This window comes from Microtus oregoni, unplaced genomic scaffold, assembly GCF_018167655.1.
Source record: "Microtus oregoni isolate MIOR12 unplaced genomic scaffold, Mior012 000000F_ref0000247, whole genome shotgun sequence".
Classification (NCBI taxonomy): Eukaryota; Metazoa; Chordata; class Mammalia; order Rodentia; family Cricetidae; genus Microtus; species Microtus oregoni.
Window position 1 is genome coordinate 48,984,688 of NW_024543059.1, and position 16,697 is coordinate 49,001,384.

Below are 16,697 nucleotides of genomic sequence, written 5' to 3' on the forward strand. Positions count from 1 at the left end.
TACATATCTATGTATAGCATATTTTAGGAAATAATAGGACATGAGAAGAATAGCTCATGAAGAAACTTACGTAAAGTTTACCTTAAAAGAGACTAGCAAGCCAATAAAAAGTTTAACTAATAGAACTACAACATTCATTCATTAACAGATATTAATTTAAAGTTATAGATATTAATTTAAAGTTAAAGAAATATAAAGATAGAAAGAGGACTGATAATGATTTAAATAGGATGAATGGGGTGGGAGACAACAAAACACTGCAATCAAAAACAGCACAACAGGGCTTAAAGGGAAGGAGTAAATGAGGTACTAAGATACCTGGGAAGTACTATTTCAGATAACAAGAACAAGTCATCTTAGGGTTGGGAAGAGACTTGGACCTAGAGGGGCTTCCAGGTGCCCAAGGCGAGGTCCCCAGTTAGTTCCTGGGGCAGCTGAAGATAGGGAACCTGAAATGATCCTATCCTATAGCCATACTGATGAATATTTTGCATATCACCACAGAACCTTCATCTGGCGATGGATGGAGATAGAGACAGAGACCCACACTGGAGCACTGGACTGAGCTCCCAAAGTCCCAATGAGGAACAGAAGGAGGGAGATGAGCAAGGAAGTCAGGACCAAGAGGGGTGCACCCACCCACGGAGACAGTGGGGCTGATCTGTTGGGAGCTCACCAAGGCCAGCTGGACTGTGACTGAAAAAGCAGGGGATAAAACCGGACTCTCTGAATATGGCGGACGATGAGGGCTGCTGAGAAGCCAAGGACAATGGCACTGGGTTTTGATCCTACTACATGTTCTGGCTTTGTGGGAGCCTAGCCAGTTTGGATGTTCGCCTTCCTAGACCAGGACAGAGGGGGGAGGACTTTGGACTTTCCACAGGGCAGGGAACCCTGATTGCTCTTCAGACTTGAGAGGGAGGGGGAGAGGAGTGGGGGGACGGGGAGAGGAGTGGGGGGAGGGGGGAGGAGTGGGAGGCTAGGAGGAGGCGGAAATTTTTTATTTCTCGATAAAAAAAAAGGAAAAAAAAAAGAACAAGTTTAAAAGCTTTGAGGTGAAAGCCTAGAATCCAAGGCATTTGAGCACTATCACAGGTACTGCAGAGAACAGGAGATTAAGATTCAATGGACTTTATAGGACAAGGCAAAGCTAGCAGAGGTTTCAGCAATGGAGTGGAGTGATTTTATTGACCCGTAAAGGGAACACAGAGGCTTTTGGTATATATAATGTAGTAAGTATAATTGTGCAAGGAAGTGCTTCTTATAACCCAGTTGAGCAATGATTTGGGTGCAAAAGAAAATGCTAAATAAATAATTCCTATGTTTGTATCTAGAGTTGGGAGAGGTTAAGGCTAAGTATATAAAACAAGAATCATCATACAATGCATAATTTTGATTTACAGAGATCACTATGGAAAAAGTAGAGCTAATAAAGAAAGCAAGTCCAAAGTCTCTGCCCTTTTTCAACAGTGTAAGAAGCTAGAAAGATGGGGAAACAGTAATGAAGACTAAGTGATGGCCAACAAAGGAGAACAATACACAAAAAACAATAAGGTTGAATGAATAAAGGAAACAGGGTGATTAGCTGTGTAAAATGCTGCTCATGGGACAAAGAAGGTATTTGGGCTGTGGAGGTGATTCAAAAACCTGTAAAATGGCACAGTGGAGATAAATCAATATTGAAATGGAACCAAGAGAGAACTGGAGCAGACATGTGAGCAAGGTTTTTGAGGATTCTTGTAAAAGGAGAAAATGATATGGTTATTTCAGAAAGAAGTACTTTCTCATGGTACAGCATATTTATGTATAATACTAATGGAACTAAGAGAAAAAAAAGTTGTTTGATGTGAGAAAGAAATGAACTATATCTACAGGAACATCATCCTATGTATGAGAAGGTTTAAATTGAGTTGAAAGTGAAACAATCCATTGATAGAGAAACATCTAAAATCTGACCCTGGAGAAGAACAGCAAAGACAGCAGTGTGAGGTTTATCATTCTTAAGATTAACGGATAATTTGTTTATGAAATCTGAAGGAGACAAAGAGTTCACAATGACTTTCAAATCAATTCACCAGCTGGAGTAGCACACTGGTTGCTTGAACTAGACACACAAAATAAGAGCACGGCAAATTACAGAAAATTAGCATTTTCTAAGTGTGATCTGAATCAGTTCTTACTTTTCCAGAAGTACCGGGGGTCGGGACATCATGGTGATCCTCCTCCAATACCACACCATAATGATGAAGATGCTGGGTGTGAGGAAGGTCTTCATAGCAAACCAGACCTTAGTGAAGCCTCCATTTTGGTGGATTCCCTAGACCAAAACCAAATATAATTTTGGAGATGAATATACATTACTGTTATTTTTTACATACAAATACAGATGAGCAAACAGTTTACCTACACAACAGTGTCCATAGTCACAGAAGGTACTGCCCTCATATACCCTCTGTCGCTTCCTCAGATATCATAGAAATATAATGAAAATCATAAAAATGGGCCATGCTATGTCAAGGGATTGATTAAGAACATAATCAAAGATTTTTCTGTAGGGTCTTCATTCAACATTGGAGATACCACATAGGTCCAGTAAGCAGTATTGGAAAGCAGAATTACATTATGTTCATAACATGCCATTAAAAGAAAAAATAAAAGCAAAAAGCACAAGTCATTACAGAAATATGTTATACATCTCTATCTTTACCTGTGCTTTTAATTTAATTTCTAATTTTCTTGCGTTTGTGTGAATGAGGTTTGATTTAAAATGTGGCCTCCTTATGCTATGTTCTATACCTTTCATTAAACAACATGGAAAGAACCTAAATCATCACTGTTCTCACTAACATTTGTGACTTTTATGGTAAAAATGTTAATTTTCTTATCCTGTTTATATGCAATCATGATCACACTATGACCTTAGAAATAACTACAATAATTTTATGTGATCTTAAGACCAATTAAGGTATCATAGAACCCACCACATCAATGGAGAGAGGCTAAGGCGCCGAATTCCAGCTTTAGGTTGTGTCAGGAGCATTTGTCACAAGCTACTGCAGACCATAACACGATGACAGCTTATAGTAATTGATAATCCAGACGTCAACCCATCAAAGAAATTAATCTCAGATGGAGAAAACCTTCCTGGCAAGGTCAGCAGGACCACTGACTCTGAAAACTGCTACTTTCATCTGTAATTTCACTTGTGCAATAATAGCTATTATATCTCCCCATTACCATGCATTTTCATGTAATGTGGACTTATAACCTCATGATTGCATTTCAGTCTTATAGACACACATATTTGTGGCTGGTCAGGAAGATGACTTCTCTCTACACTATGTTCTCCACATTACAGTGAGAAATATATTAGCCTTAGTGACAGAGCAATTTGACCAGACATGTGTTCTTCTGGACAGATCACAAACAGAACTTTCACAGATTTTACTTATGAAATTGCAGGTGTCTGGCCTTGTAGGATCTCAGCCCCTCAGAAAATTCATGGTAAACTAGGGTGGTATTACAGGCGTCTGTCTTGTTATATCATAGTCCTTCAAGAGATCAATAGCATTTACGTTGTCCTACGCTTCCTTCACCGGCACCTCCTTGCATTGATTCATAATAGCAGTTAATATTTGTGCAAGTTTTTAGATTCATTATACTAACTTTTTGTTTAGGTTCTGAGATTTAGGTGTTTAGAAAAAGGCTGTTAATTGGCTAACTATGTCCAGATATAGTAAAATAATGCACCTATTCTTTGCCTTTTCCTTAGTTCTCTCAATGGTTTCATTTTCTCCCTTTGTAACCTGTAGTGGCCCCTTTAAGAGAGGGCCAGAACCTCCTTACAGCAGTAGTTGTGGTTGGCTTCAAACTAGCTGATAAGTTTTGCTATGTATCTTCAAACAATGCCTGTGTCCCTGAGAATTTTCCTTGTAGTTTTTTTTATTACTAATAATGAATATATAAATGCTTGGTAATGTACGATGGCAAAAGAAATAAGACAGAAAGAACAATGTAGAAATGCAGAAGAATAAGGATGTAGAATGTACAAATAAGAAAAAGAAATAAGGATATTAGAATTGGGACAGAAAATTAGAGCAAAGAAATTTTAGACAATTAGGACAAGAGAATTAGGATTAAAGAAGAAATAAAGAAAATGACTAAGATACTGTGTAAAAGTTATTATAGAAATATTTCAATCCACACTCCTGAGAAACATTTCTCTTTTGGAACTCTGGGTAGGGGCTGGGAGCTAGTGTCTTGGCCTTTACAACGTTTCCTGTGCCAGGACCCTGGCATGTTGGCATGGTCATCTGTACAACAATGTGGGCATGATCAAGAGGAAGCTGCAGGACCATGCTCACTCTTATACTCTGAACTGTAAACAAAGTAAAACATCTGCTTCTTCTTTTTCTTTTTCCCTTATATTTTTACTTATTCCTTGAGGATTTCATACAATATGTTTTGATAATATTCTTTTTCCTCTGTCAACTCCTCCCAGATCCTCCCCCCTCCTTACTCACCCTACTTTGTATTCTTTTTCTCTTACTTACCAACTAAAACAAAAATCCCACAAAACAAGCAAACAAAAAGGGCAAAATCAAAAACAAGACATGGAGTCTAATCTTTTGTAGCCAACAATTCTTGTGCATGGAACCTGCCCTGGAGTGTGGTTGATAAAGACAGTGTCTGTCATTTCATTGGTGAAAACTGATTTTTCCCTATCCTACAAAATATAAATAATGAACAACTTCTTGGCTAGGAGTAGGACTTTGTGCTCACACTCCCTTTTTAGCACTAGGATTTTTTCTGGCTTTATATTGTACACTTAGGTGTGCATCTATTCTGTTGTGTATGTAAAATGTACACTCTAGTGCCGACAATCTCTCCATTCCCTCCTTCTACAAAGATTCCTAATCGCTGAGAGAAGGAATGTGATAAAGACAACCCATTTGGAGCTGAGCATTCCAAAATCGCATTCTCTGAATGCTGTTCAGTTGTGGGGTTCTGTGTTAATTGCCATTTACTGCAAGAAGATACTTCCCTAATATATGCACTCATATATTGATATTGATATAACAGTATCTCTTAGGAGATTTTATTGTTATGTTCATTTATCAGAATAACAGCAGTAGGTTTTCCCTAGGGCACATGATGTATTTATTCTCAGGTTTTTGGCATCATTAACACTGTCAGGTATAAGTTCCATTCCATGCAGCATGCCTTAAATCATCAAAAACTGATTAGTTATTCATATAATATTTGTGCCAGTATTTTACCAGTGGACATATCTTGCAAGAAAATTATTATCATAGCTTGCTGGTTGAGACTAACAGTTATTTTTTTAGCTTCCGGTAGTATATATAGCAACTTCTAGCTAGCACTATGAATCCTAGCCAGTATGGGTGAAGCTTAAAATAGAAAGTCAGCTAAAATTTTCTATGTTCTCTGTAAGTCAATGTTGAATTATCAATCTAAAAACTTTGACTTTTGGTGATCTTTAAAAAAAAGACTACTTAAGATATTAAGTGCAGAGATCCACAATTGCTCAAGGTAAAAAGAATAAGAGGCTGAATGCTTAGCCCTAAAGGAAAATGTACCATACCATTCCTCTCAAGTTTCAGAGATCATTTCAGAATAGGGGTCTGAAAGAACCAGAAGAGATAGATGACCACAAGGAAATATCATCAGTGAACAGCAAGGTTCATATAAACTCATAGCAGTTACCAGAGAATGCATAAAATTTGTACAAGCCCGATAAGGCCAAATCACACATGGAGAAGAGAATTGGACACATAACCCCACTACTAGCCACAGAGCAATTGGCAACTCAGCTTCTGGGGAAGGAAGGAGAGTGTTTTATGTAAGAGTACAGCCCTTTGTAAGTCAACCAAGCAAGCTCCAGTGGAAGAATAAACATCTAATGATATTTTGGGCAGCACAAACAGATCTTGAAAGATTTTTATTTTGTTTTAGTTTGGTTTGATTTTTTTCATGGCACAAAGTTGGGAGGATAGGAAAGAAAACATAGATCTGGAAAGAGTTGGGGGACCAAATATGATCCAAACATATATGAAACTGAAAACTCTCAAAGACCTCATTAAAATTAAAGCATTAATATTAAAAATCATGCATACAATAAAATAACTTTATGCAAATCATTTTAATTTAGAATTTTAATCAACATGGTTGTGTTGTTATTCTTAGAGAAGCAAACAGATAGGCATATAAATGGCAGAACTAATAGAAGAGTTTCCTTCCCAGGAGCTTTTAAGGTTCTATGTGAGGAAAGACATGAAAGAACTAAGATAAAACTCTTTGTGACACTTTTATGAATACTGTATTGACTGCTGCTTCAAGGTCACAGACTGTTGGTTCAGTTACGTCCACTTACCACCAACCGAATATCCTTTATTTCCCCAATCCCGACATTGATTTTCTTCTTTTCATTCACTGGTAGTCGGATATTTAGAAGGTAATATTTATGAGCCACTGACCCAATTTCCATGAAAGGAAGGACATCACATTCATAATAACGACCTTCATGCTCTAAAGTCTGGAAAGAGATTAGATGGTTTAAGGCAGATTACTATTTACAAAACACTATATGCATTCATTTGCATTGAGTTCATGTGATCAATTTTAAAATGTTAATGTGTGAAGATGCACATTAAAGGCACAGATTTACAAGGAATACTGAAATCCCTGTTTTCACTGAACTACTTCACCAAGATAGAAAAAGGGAAGAAAGGAAAGGAGGGAAGGAGAGAGAGAGGAGGGTAGGATGGGGAAGAAATCAGCCCCATTTTAGTTAAAAAATAAAATTTAGATAAAAAGCAGAGATTTCTTCTGTCCTTTGAAGCCTTTCTCAGACTTAGAAACCACATTAGAGCTTTGAATCAGACCGTTCAACTATTTTAGGTAATTCCTAAGAGACCTCCAAAGATTCCTGTGTGTGTGTGTGTGTGTGTGTGTGTGTGTGTGTGTATTCGGGAAGAAAGTCATTGATGAAGTCTATCACAATCTTGATAATGGTTAATTATTTTCACAGTGAAATATAGAAAGCTAAAATTATCTTCCTCTTCTTGATTTGACAAAAACAGCAGTACATTGGGGTTGGAGAAGTGTCTCAACAGTTACGAGAACTTGATGCTCTTGCAGAGGACTCAAATTCTATTCTCAGCATCCACACAGCAGATTAAAACTGATTATAACTTGAGTTCCAAGGCACCTGGCTTCCATGGTCTGTGTAGTTAGTTGTCTGAAAGAAACAGTCACCATAGTTATTGACACTATTAGGAGGTGTGGCTTTGTGGCCTTGATTGGGGAAGTGTGTCACTATGGGCCAAGCTTTGAGGTCTCCTTTGTATGTGGATCAAAATGTAGAACTCTCAGCTCCTTCTTTCAGTACCATGTCTGCCTGAATGCTGGCATGTCCTACCATGATAATAATGGACTAACCTCTGAAACTGTAATCCAGCCTCAATTAAATGTTTTCCATTATAAGAGATGCCATGATCACAGTTTCTCTCCACAGAAATAGAAAACCAAATTCCTGCAAGAATTCGTGCAGGTGGTGTACTTGCATACATAGAGAAAAAAATACACATCAAATAAAAATGGCTTTAAAGACAAGAAGAAGAAAGAGAAGTTGCACACAGTGCCTTGAACAATGGAATTAGTTTGCTAGAGACGCTCATTCAAAATTTTCTACACCCAACCTGAACCTCCTAACTATCCAAGAGGCAAATTGGCAAGAGACAGATGAAAATTTAACTAAACAGAAATTTAACCCAGTACCTAAAAAAGCCTCTTGAACTTCCTAACAACTTAAGAAAGATGATGAGTTAGTGGGGAAATAAATTCTATACATTTCTCAAGGCATCCTGTATATGTGCCTTTTAAAGGTGGATACAGGAGGTAAACACAGTGTGCAGAAGCATGAGCTATAGCAAGCAGGGATTTTTTTCCCTGATAAGTACTTGGAAATCTGTCATTAATATTAGATCTACATGCAGATAACTTGATGTGTCCTGAATAATTGAATAAAGGTGAATTATTTCTCATTCCTAGTTCTGAATTGTTTCATTGGCATTCATAATTTGTCATATTAGAGGAAAATAACTAGTACAGAATTCAGTGAGAAGATGAATAGGAGGCTGTAGTTTAGGATTAAAAGGGTTAAGCACCTTTTGTAATGATGGCAGGGCCTCTTTACTGGACAGTCAGTACATTCTAACCCTGAGTACAATGAACAAGTCTCCATACAAAGACAGGAGACACTTGTAGATTAGAAGGAATAAAACTAGCAAACAAACAATCTGTGCACCTCTACTTTCTTCTTCCCTTCCTTTCCTGGTCAGACATCACTAGTCAGTCGCGTTCTAGTATAGACATGTATCAGTATTGAATCATGAAAATTTATCTTCTAATGTATGAGGACTTTTGTCTGACATTACCAGTTGATTATTGGCAGCAAATAAGATTTTAAAAAGTAAAATATTAAAAAATAAAATATTCTGTTTCTTTCTCAAATTATGGATGCATATTGGATGATTTTTCCCATATAAACGGTCTTTTTGCCCCAGAATTGCTTTTTCCTCCTTTACCTAAATAAGTATAGAAATAAAAATATGTAAGAATTGATGAAAGTAAACTACAAGCTGCCTAGCAGGATTAGTGTCAAACTCACTACATGCAGTTAAGGGCTAGAGGGTTTGTTTGCTTCCTTGGTTCCTTTCTTTTTTCTTTTCTCCTTCCTTCCTTCCTTCCTTCCTTCCTTTTTTCCTTTCTTATTTATTTATTTGTATGTTATTTGTATTAACTATTTTGCCTTTGTATATGCATGTGTAACATGCTTTGGGTTTGCTTTCTAAAGTTCTACTTCTACCAGTATTAATGGCACTTCAGAAAAAACAATATTCTCATTTTCTCCCTTTTTTTTTACTGCCTCCTATCTGCCTTCTCTCCCTCATACTCTCCCTAGCCACTCCTAATTCTGGCATAAGACTACCTAATTAGGGAAAATTACATCAGGTAGCAACTTGACTTGTTTTTTCTTGACTTCACAATCAACTGGAGACTACACAGCTTTAAAGCAACTTCTCATTTAACATTCAGAATCAAAATTAAATTTTACCATAATCAAAATACATAGATTTGATGATTCACTTTCTTCACACCTTTCAAAGTCTGATCTCTTTTGAGGAGATCAACACATCCTAAAGATAATTAAGACCCTGTCACTGAGAAACGGTTACAGGCAGCACCCACACACATTTCTTAATGTGTAAGGAAAAGTGAAAAATGACTTCTTTTTATGAGGATAAAATTTTCTACATCCAAAAGTCCTGTAACTTTCATTTACCATTTAACCAGGCTCTCCTCTGAAAAATACAACTAAGATACATCACATATAGAATTATATATTCTTCAATTTCATAAAAAGAATTTTGAAATGGCAGCTATCTCTTTATTTTCCCAGTTTATAGGTTCCTTTCCTTTTTACCCATTAAATTACCTTCAAGAGCCTACCTAAAACAATTATTCTAGGCTGTTTAGGAGAGAACTTTATATTTAGACAATAAGAAAAGAAAGGGCCTGGGGTAGAACTTTTCAAGTTTTGTTCATTCCAAGAGTATAAGTTGAAAGTGCCCTGAAATAAAGTCTTCAGTACTGTCTCCTGATTTGAGTCAGGAATTATTATGGCTTGAATGTGCCTGTCAATTCTAATATTGAAATTTAGTTGTTATCATGATTTGGTCATAACTGTTCTGCTCTCATGAATTAATGCTGTCACTGTGGAGAAGGGTTAATAATCAAGAAAGAAGTTTTGCTATGTGAAGCCCACTTTTGTCCTATCTCCTCTCCCATATGGGTACAATAGTTCTCTTACCATGTTTTAGTATAGTACAAAAGACCTGAACAGATTTCAGGTATGATGGTTGTAAAGTCTTAGCCTCTACAAGTATGAACCAATAAATTTCTATTATTTATAATTTACTGACATATCAGCAGCAGAAATAGCAGGTTTTAAGTGTGGCCTGAGAATCTGTATTTTCTATAAGCTTGCAAATCACACAGATGTGCTTGGTATTCAGACCACATTTGCATAATGAAAACCAAGAAAACAAACTGCAACAGGTGATTGGATGCTGGGTAGAGTTTGTCTATGAGAGTTACAGCCCATCTTGTTAACATTGCATTTGATTCACAAACATGTCTTAGGCATAATGTTAAATTATAAAGCCACTGTACATGTTCCTTATATCTTCTGGTTCTTAAGAAAACAAGACTACTATACATTATCTATGTCGCAGAAGAAAAATAGACAAATTATAAAGCTAGATTGTGAACTCTGACTTAGTGACAGAACCTGGAATGGGGGGCACATCTTTTTTTATTTCAAACCCATTATTTAATTGATACTGAAAGTATATGTCTATGTATGCTGGGCATAGTATTCGGAGGCTTCCACCTGCCATTCTCACTACTAACTTTGTTCATACACTGGCAAAAACAAAGTTTTAAAAGACCAATGCTAGAGAAAGGATCAAATTTTTCTGATTTTGTACAAGTCCTTTAGGATCAACTAAGATGAGACAACAGATGAGAAAAGACAGGATCAGGAATTCTTTTCAGTGAACAGTATAGCCTCTCCTTCACTTCAAAAAAAAAAAATGAAAACATTCTGTCCCTGATGAGATATCAAAAGTCACTTAATTGTTGTTACTCCATGCCAGGAAAGAAACACTGTCAACTTAGCAATTAAAGTACCCTACCTTGGGGGATGTAAAAGTACATTTTAGTTTGCGTGGTACTCTTTCATGGGCCATTTCAGTCCATTCAGAAAACATATCATCACGGTAACCCAGGGAAACATCCATGGAAACTTCTGCATTTTCTCCTGCAAGAGAAAAATGGATAATTTATAAGTAATTTTGTGAAAAATACTTTTTAAACATTCCAAAATTTTCACAGGCTCTTCCATGGAATCAAAACAAACAAGCAAACAAACAACAACAAGAACCAAAAAAATACCCAAAACAACAACAACAAAAACCCAAAAGAGATATTATTATCAAACCTAAACCTAAAGATTGAGGTCACAGTACTAAAATCTAGTATGGATTCTGGATCTTCTCCCATAGTCATTCTGTGAGTCAAGAACTTCCATTTAAGCTCTACCAGTAATAAAAACTTCATTCTCTCTGAGGCAGCAGAGTTGCTCAGAATCTGAATCATAATTAGAACTTATTTTCTTGTAACTTGCACTGCTGGTGTAAAATATGCCTGTAAGAGCCACATGGGAGTTGTTGTACCAAATAGTTCCACAAAAAGAGCCTTAGATACTTGATAATTATCATAGTTACTTTGCTTGTTTTTATTTTTGTTTCTTTTGTTTTGTTTTTTCTCCATACTCTTCTTTTCATTGGAAAACTATTTTCTTTGGAAAAAATAGGGCAGGTCTTACACATGGACAAAGTAAACTCAGCCTACTAAAGAGTCCCACTTTCCTCCTCAATTCTTCAAAGGCTTTGAAGATTCCTACGTGACAAGAAATATGCACTCCCAGGACCTACACACCCAATGTCCTACTTCTGTCTTGCGTTACTCTGGAAATACTCTTCTTGGACAACTCTGATCTTATTCTCAGTGTTTATGTGTTTTTCTCCAAAAACAGGCATCCAAGAGGAATGAAACAACCATTTGTGTGGTCAATAATGATCAAAAGGCTGTTGTTCACAGAAAGACATACACAGCACTAGATCTCAGAGTCTGGGGTGCCTTCGCACAAGCAACAAAGGCTGTTTCTCTCTATATGAGATGAGTAGGAGATGAAAAGGGTTGAAAGGGTTTCCTAATCAATCATATTCTTACACATAATTTTAAGCAGTCCAAGAATCATACATTCAAAACTGGTATTCCAGTTCATTATGAAAGTAAATCTGTTGTAATCAGAAAGTAGAATATATCTGGCTGAACAGTTTATTGGTCAAATGTATCACTGTGAAATATATCATGAAATGGTAGGTATGCCTTCAGGGAAACTCCTACCCTGGGCCCTACACACACACAAAAAAAGAATAGCAATAGGCCTAGGTAGAGAACGTATTTCAGGCAGAGTAAAGATCAGATAGAATTAACCACTGGCCTGGCCCCAGCTATAACAATTCTTCTAATCTACTGAGAATGTTCAAAGGAAAAGCAATAAAAAATTACACACTATATTATTATACAACTACCCTATTTTAAGTAACAATAACTTCTGCGGTTTATTTAAATTAACTAATTTAATTTTCTATCAACTCTCATAACTAAACATTGATATGTCCTTTATTAATAAGTAAACTGAGGCTTTCAGATATTAAATAATGGCATAAAGACATATTGTTGATATTAACATGAGAAAGATAATGATCCTAAAGTAGCCTTAAAAGGAAAAATATTGACTGAGAATAAAATTCAGTGGCAGGTTCTAGGTTCCAACCTTAAAACTTCCAGAGAGGGGGGAACAGGGAAGGAAGGAAGGAAGGAAGGAAGGAAGGAAGGAAGGGAAAAAATAAAAACTCTCCATCATATCATTTATCCATTTCTTTTGTGGTTTTGCTGCAAGAGTAATGATAATAATTTGCTTCACTATAAGTATTCCTGTTGCTATATATATATCTTTTTTTAAAGATTTATTTATTTATTATATATACAGCATTCCTTCCATGTATGTTTGCATGCCAGAAGAGGGCACCAGATCTCATTATAGATGGTTGTGAGCCACCATGTGGTTGACCTCTGGAAGAGTAGTCAGTGCTCTTAACCTCTGAGCCATCTCTCCTGCCACTGCTATATATATCTTAAGACATTATGTTGTTTATATTAAATGTGCCCAGAAATTTCTAAAGATTATCACTTTGTCTAACTTGTCATCCTCAAATCAGTCACAGAACACAACTTTTATATGAATCGTCCTTAGACAGGCTATTCCTACTACTTTTATTAGGTAAAGTAGTAGAATTCAAGAAAATATCCACCAGCAAAATTAATCATGCTTCATGGAGGAGATATTCAACTCTGATCAAAGCTTTCTACTGTGTTCCCAGCACGGGCAAGGTTCAAAATCATCACTGAAACCCTCTAGCCCAAGCATGGGGTCAAAATATGTTGAACCAAAACAATACCTTTTCTATGAAGAACTTGAGAATTGCAGTGTAAGTCAAAGAGCACCAAGTTGGAAGCCTGGGAATACCAGTGACCATGGTTCTGTCTTTTATTGCATGCATATATAGTAAAGAGAGACTAAGGTGGGTGGAGATGAGGTTGTCTAAGGAGAAAACACTATGTGTTCCTTCAGTAGCCCATGTGAACTGGTACTGAACCATTTTACCAGACTGTCTTGTATTGTCAGGGTTTCTGTCCTGCCTGGTTCCTGCAATTGCTAAGTCCTAAAGAAATCACACAGAGGCCTACATTATTGTAAACTGATTGGCCCATCAGGCTTCTTATTAACTCTTATAACTTATATTAGCCCATTATTCTTGTCTATGCTAACCACATGGCTCGGTACCTTTTTTAGTGAGGCACTCACATCTTGCTTCCTCTGTGGCTGGGTAAAGGACTACGTCCTCTTCCCAGAATTCTCCTTTCCTCCTTGACCCATCTCTACTTCCTGTCTGGTTGTCCCGCCTATACTTCCTGCCTGGCTACTGGTCAATCAGCGTTTATTCAAAATATAATTGACAGGATACAGACCAATGTCCCACAGCAGTCTTGGTTTTTAAAATGAAAAAAAAAAAAACAGAAATTAAGTTTTTGGGGTTTTTTTTGGTTTGTTTTTCTTTTAAAATAAGAGTCTGGTTAGAGTTGAGCAGCTTTTCCATAAAGAATGCTGCCTGGGTGTCTTTTGAACTCTGTTTTCTTAGGCAAAGCTGGACTTGGAGTGATATGGAAATTTAATGAGGAAATTAAAGACTCACCTCTGACATTCACTATTGTGCTCCTCAACAACTTATGAAATCTCTTCCCAAAATATGAAACATAGACACATATGAACATGTGTTAAAGAAGCTGCTGTTCTTATGAAAAATTGAGAGAAACAGCCTCAATTTTTTTTTTAATTTAGCAATCTTGTTACTAAAAACATTCTTCCTCTTGATAATCCAAGTGCTGTTCTATTAACAGAGCATCAGGAAACCTCAGACACCTCATTCTTCATGCTGACCATATCATCTTTTTTTCTTTCCATCATGCACACAAGTCAAGTTCAAAATTATCTCACTGTTTACTATATCTGTAGCCTGCTATGCCTTAATTTTACCCATTATCTACTTACACTCTACATAGTTGTGGACAAGGGTGCTATTTTTCTGTGTAGGAAGAACTCAGAAAGACAAAGTTCCCAAAACATTGCAATGACTGTATGTCCTGGCTTATAGACTCAGCATTTTACAATTTTTTATTTGTATATTTGAAATCCAGAGATACAGGATAAATGGCTGTAACAATAACCCTTTTGCTCCCTACCTGGACTCAATGTTATTGTTCCCAGGATAGATGCTTCTCATGTTATAATAAAACTCATCCCTTAGGATTGTATGACCTCTAAATAGTCACTTCATGGAAATTGCTTAGAACAGTGCATAAAGCATCAAGGGCAGCAATTTCTGTCATCATTTTATTGAAGGAAGTGAAATCCTCATATCTACCTTTCATCAGTATAATAGCAAGTGAGAAAAATATGGAGCTTCCCTCCAAACCCATTACAAACATGCAACACAAAGCTTTGAAACAGGAGAACACTGTGCAAAAGAAGTCAGTAAAGCTGTGTTGCTTGCTATTGAACTATTTTCTCTTCTGCCTTTCAATGGAGTAGGAAATCTTGTTCAGCTTTAATGACTACATTGCATATAATAAAACATTGGTCACATGGCTTCTGGGCTACTGCTTGGGCAATACTACCTGACATCTTGTAGACATAATTAAGACTGCATAACCTATTTGAATTCCCTGGGAGACAAGCAAGAAGGCCAAGGCTACATATACACTGGGAAAAGTTACCTATAAAATAAAGACTGGTTATATCAGTTTAATGGAATAAGGGCATAAGGTATTAGCATAAATTATGTCTAGATCTTAAATCCATGGTTTCCCATTCCTCTTCCGGATTAGCCCTTTAGTGTGGAATCCCATCATTCCATTCTGCTGTGTAAATTTCATGTTTTTCAAACACATTAGTGTTGGTAAAAATTCATTTCAGAATATAGGGAAAGGAACTAACTATGAAATGTCACTATGATTCATTCAAATTACTACTTCCATCAGGTTAAGGGATGGCACTCTCACATGAAGAAATTTACAAAACTCTGTAAGAAAAATATGATCTATGGGAATCATCACAGACAGAAAGATCTCAGAAAGATCAGTAACCTTCCACACTAGGAAACATGGACTATAATGTCCTCAGTGGGGTTTTATACTAGTCACACTGCCCTGCTCTGCTAAGAAGTGAGATGGCAATGGGTAGAAGTATGGTGTGGGACAATGGTCTGTATTCTGTCAATTATATTCTAAATAAACACTGATTGGCCAGTAGCCAGGCAGGAAGTATAGGTGGGACCACCATACAGGAAGTAGAGGTGGGTCAATGAGAACAGGAGAATTCTGGAAAGAAGACGCAGTTCTTTACCCAGCTGCAGAGGAAGCAAGATGTGATGGCCTCACTGAAAAAGGTACCTAGCCATGTGGCTAGCACAGACAAGAATAATGGGCTAATATAAGTTATAAGAGTTAATAAGAAGCCTGAGCTAATGGACCAGTTTACAACTAATGTAGATCTCTGTGTGATTTCTTTGGGACTTAACAATTGAGGGAACTTGGCAGGACAGAAACTCAGACAACAAAGGTGGATGGCAAAGAGCTATACAGAAGCTAAATACATTCCAATAACCAAAAACAGATAACTGACAAAGGCTTGGTTTCTGTGTATGAATGATGTGAGCAATAGTGATGGAAGACATCATCTGTTTGCTTCTCACTTATGCTTCACTGTTCAAAACTAGTACTAGACAAGCAGATGGTACAAAGACACAAGCTGGATGTGCAATGGTGCTAGTGTCCATCATATCTTCAATCTTCTGGTTGGAAAACCTTGATTAAATCTAACTTACCATCTCTTTCATCCAACATAGCAGCCATCACTTTACTCCCTATACATCTCTCTGCACCTAGGAAATATAGAAGCATAGGGCATTGCCCTCACAAGTCTGGCATACATGGCATATGTATAGCATACACAAGTTTCCTTTCCATCCAGCAACAGAAGAGTTAGGCCATACTACTGACCAATTAAGTGAAAAGAAAGGGGGAAATTAAGAAATAATTATTATATGGTGTCAAAAACTTTTTTAGTTTTCAAAAAAAAAGCCTTGATTTACTTGGGCCTTTGCCCTGGAAAGAAAGGTACAAAAAGTTTTCACAACCCTCATGTGCATTCTCACATTTCCAGTTACACGTGGTTGTTTGGTAACCTCAGATGGAAGTAACTCAGACCAGCTAGCTTTCAGTCTCTAACAGACATATAATCTGGGGTTATTTGTGCCAGCACTCATTCTCTAATCAAAAGCTCCCCGACCTGACTGGTATTTTCCTGATGCTTTTAATTAAGAAAATAACAAAACCAACCCTGTCTTATATCTATGGAATGT

At 36.8% G+C, this 16,697-nt stretch overlaps 1 protein-coding gene across 1 annotated transcript in view; it reads right to left on the minus strand.

Moving 5' to 3' along the window:
• Positions 1 to 16,697, minus strand: part of Wls (Wnt ligand secretion mediator) — a 97,028-nt gene that overhangs the window by 28,832 nt on the left and 51,499 nt on the right. The window contains exons 3-5 of the mRNA XM_041650593.1: positions 10,782 to 10,906; positions 6,395 to 6,556; positions 2,181 to 2,317 (exon numbers count right to left, since the gene is read on the minus strand). Coding sequence (XP_041506527.1) covers positions 2,181 to 2,317; positions 6,395 to 6,556; positions 10,782 to 10,906 — 424 coding nt within the window. The remainder of the gene's footprint in view (positions 1 to 2,180; positions 2,318 to 6,394; positions 6,557 to 10,781; positions 10,907 to 16,697) is intronic.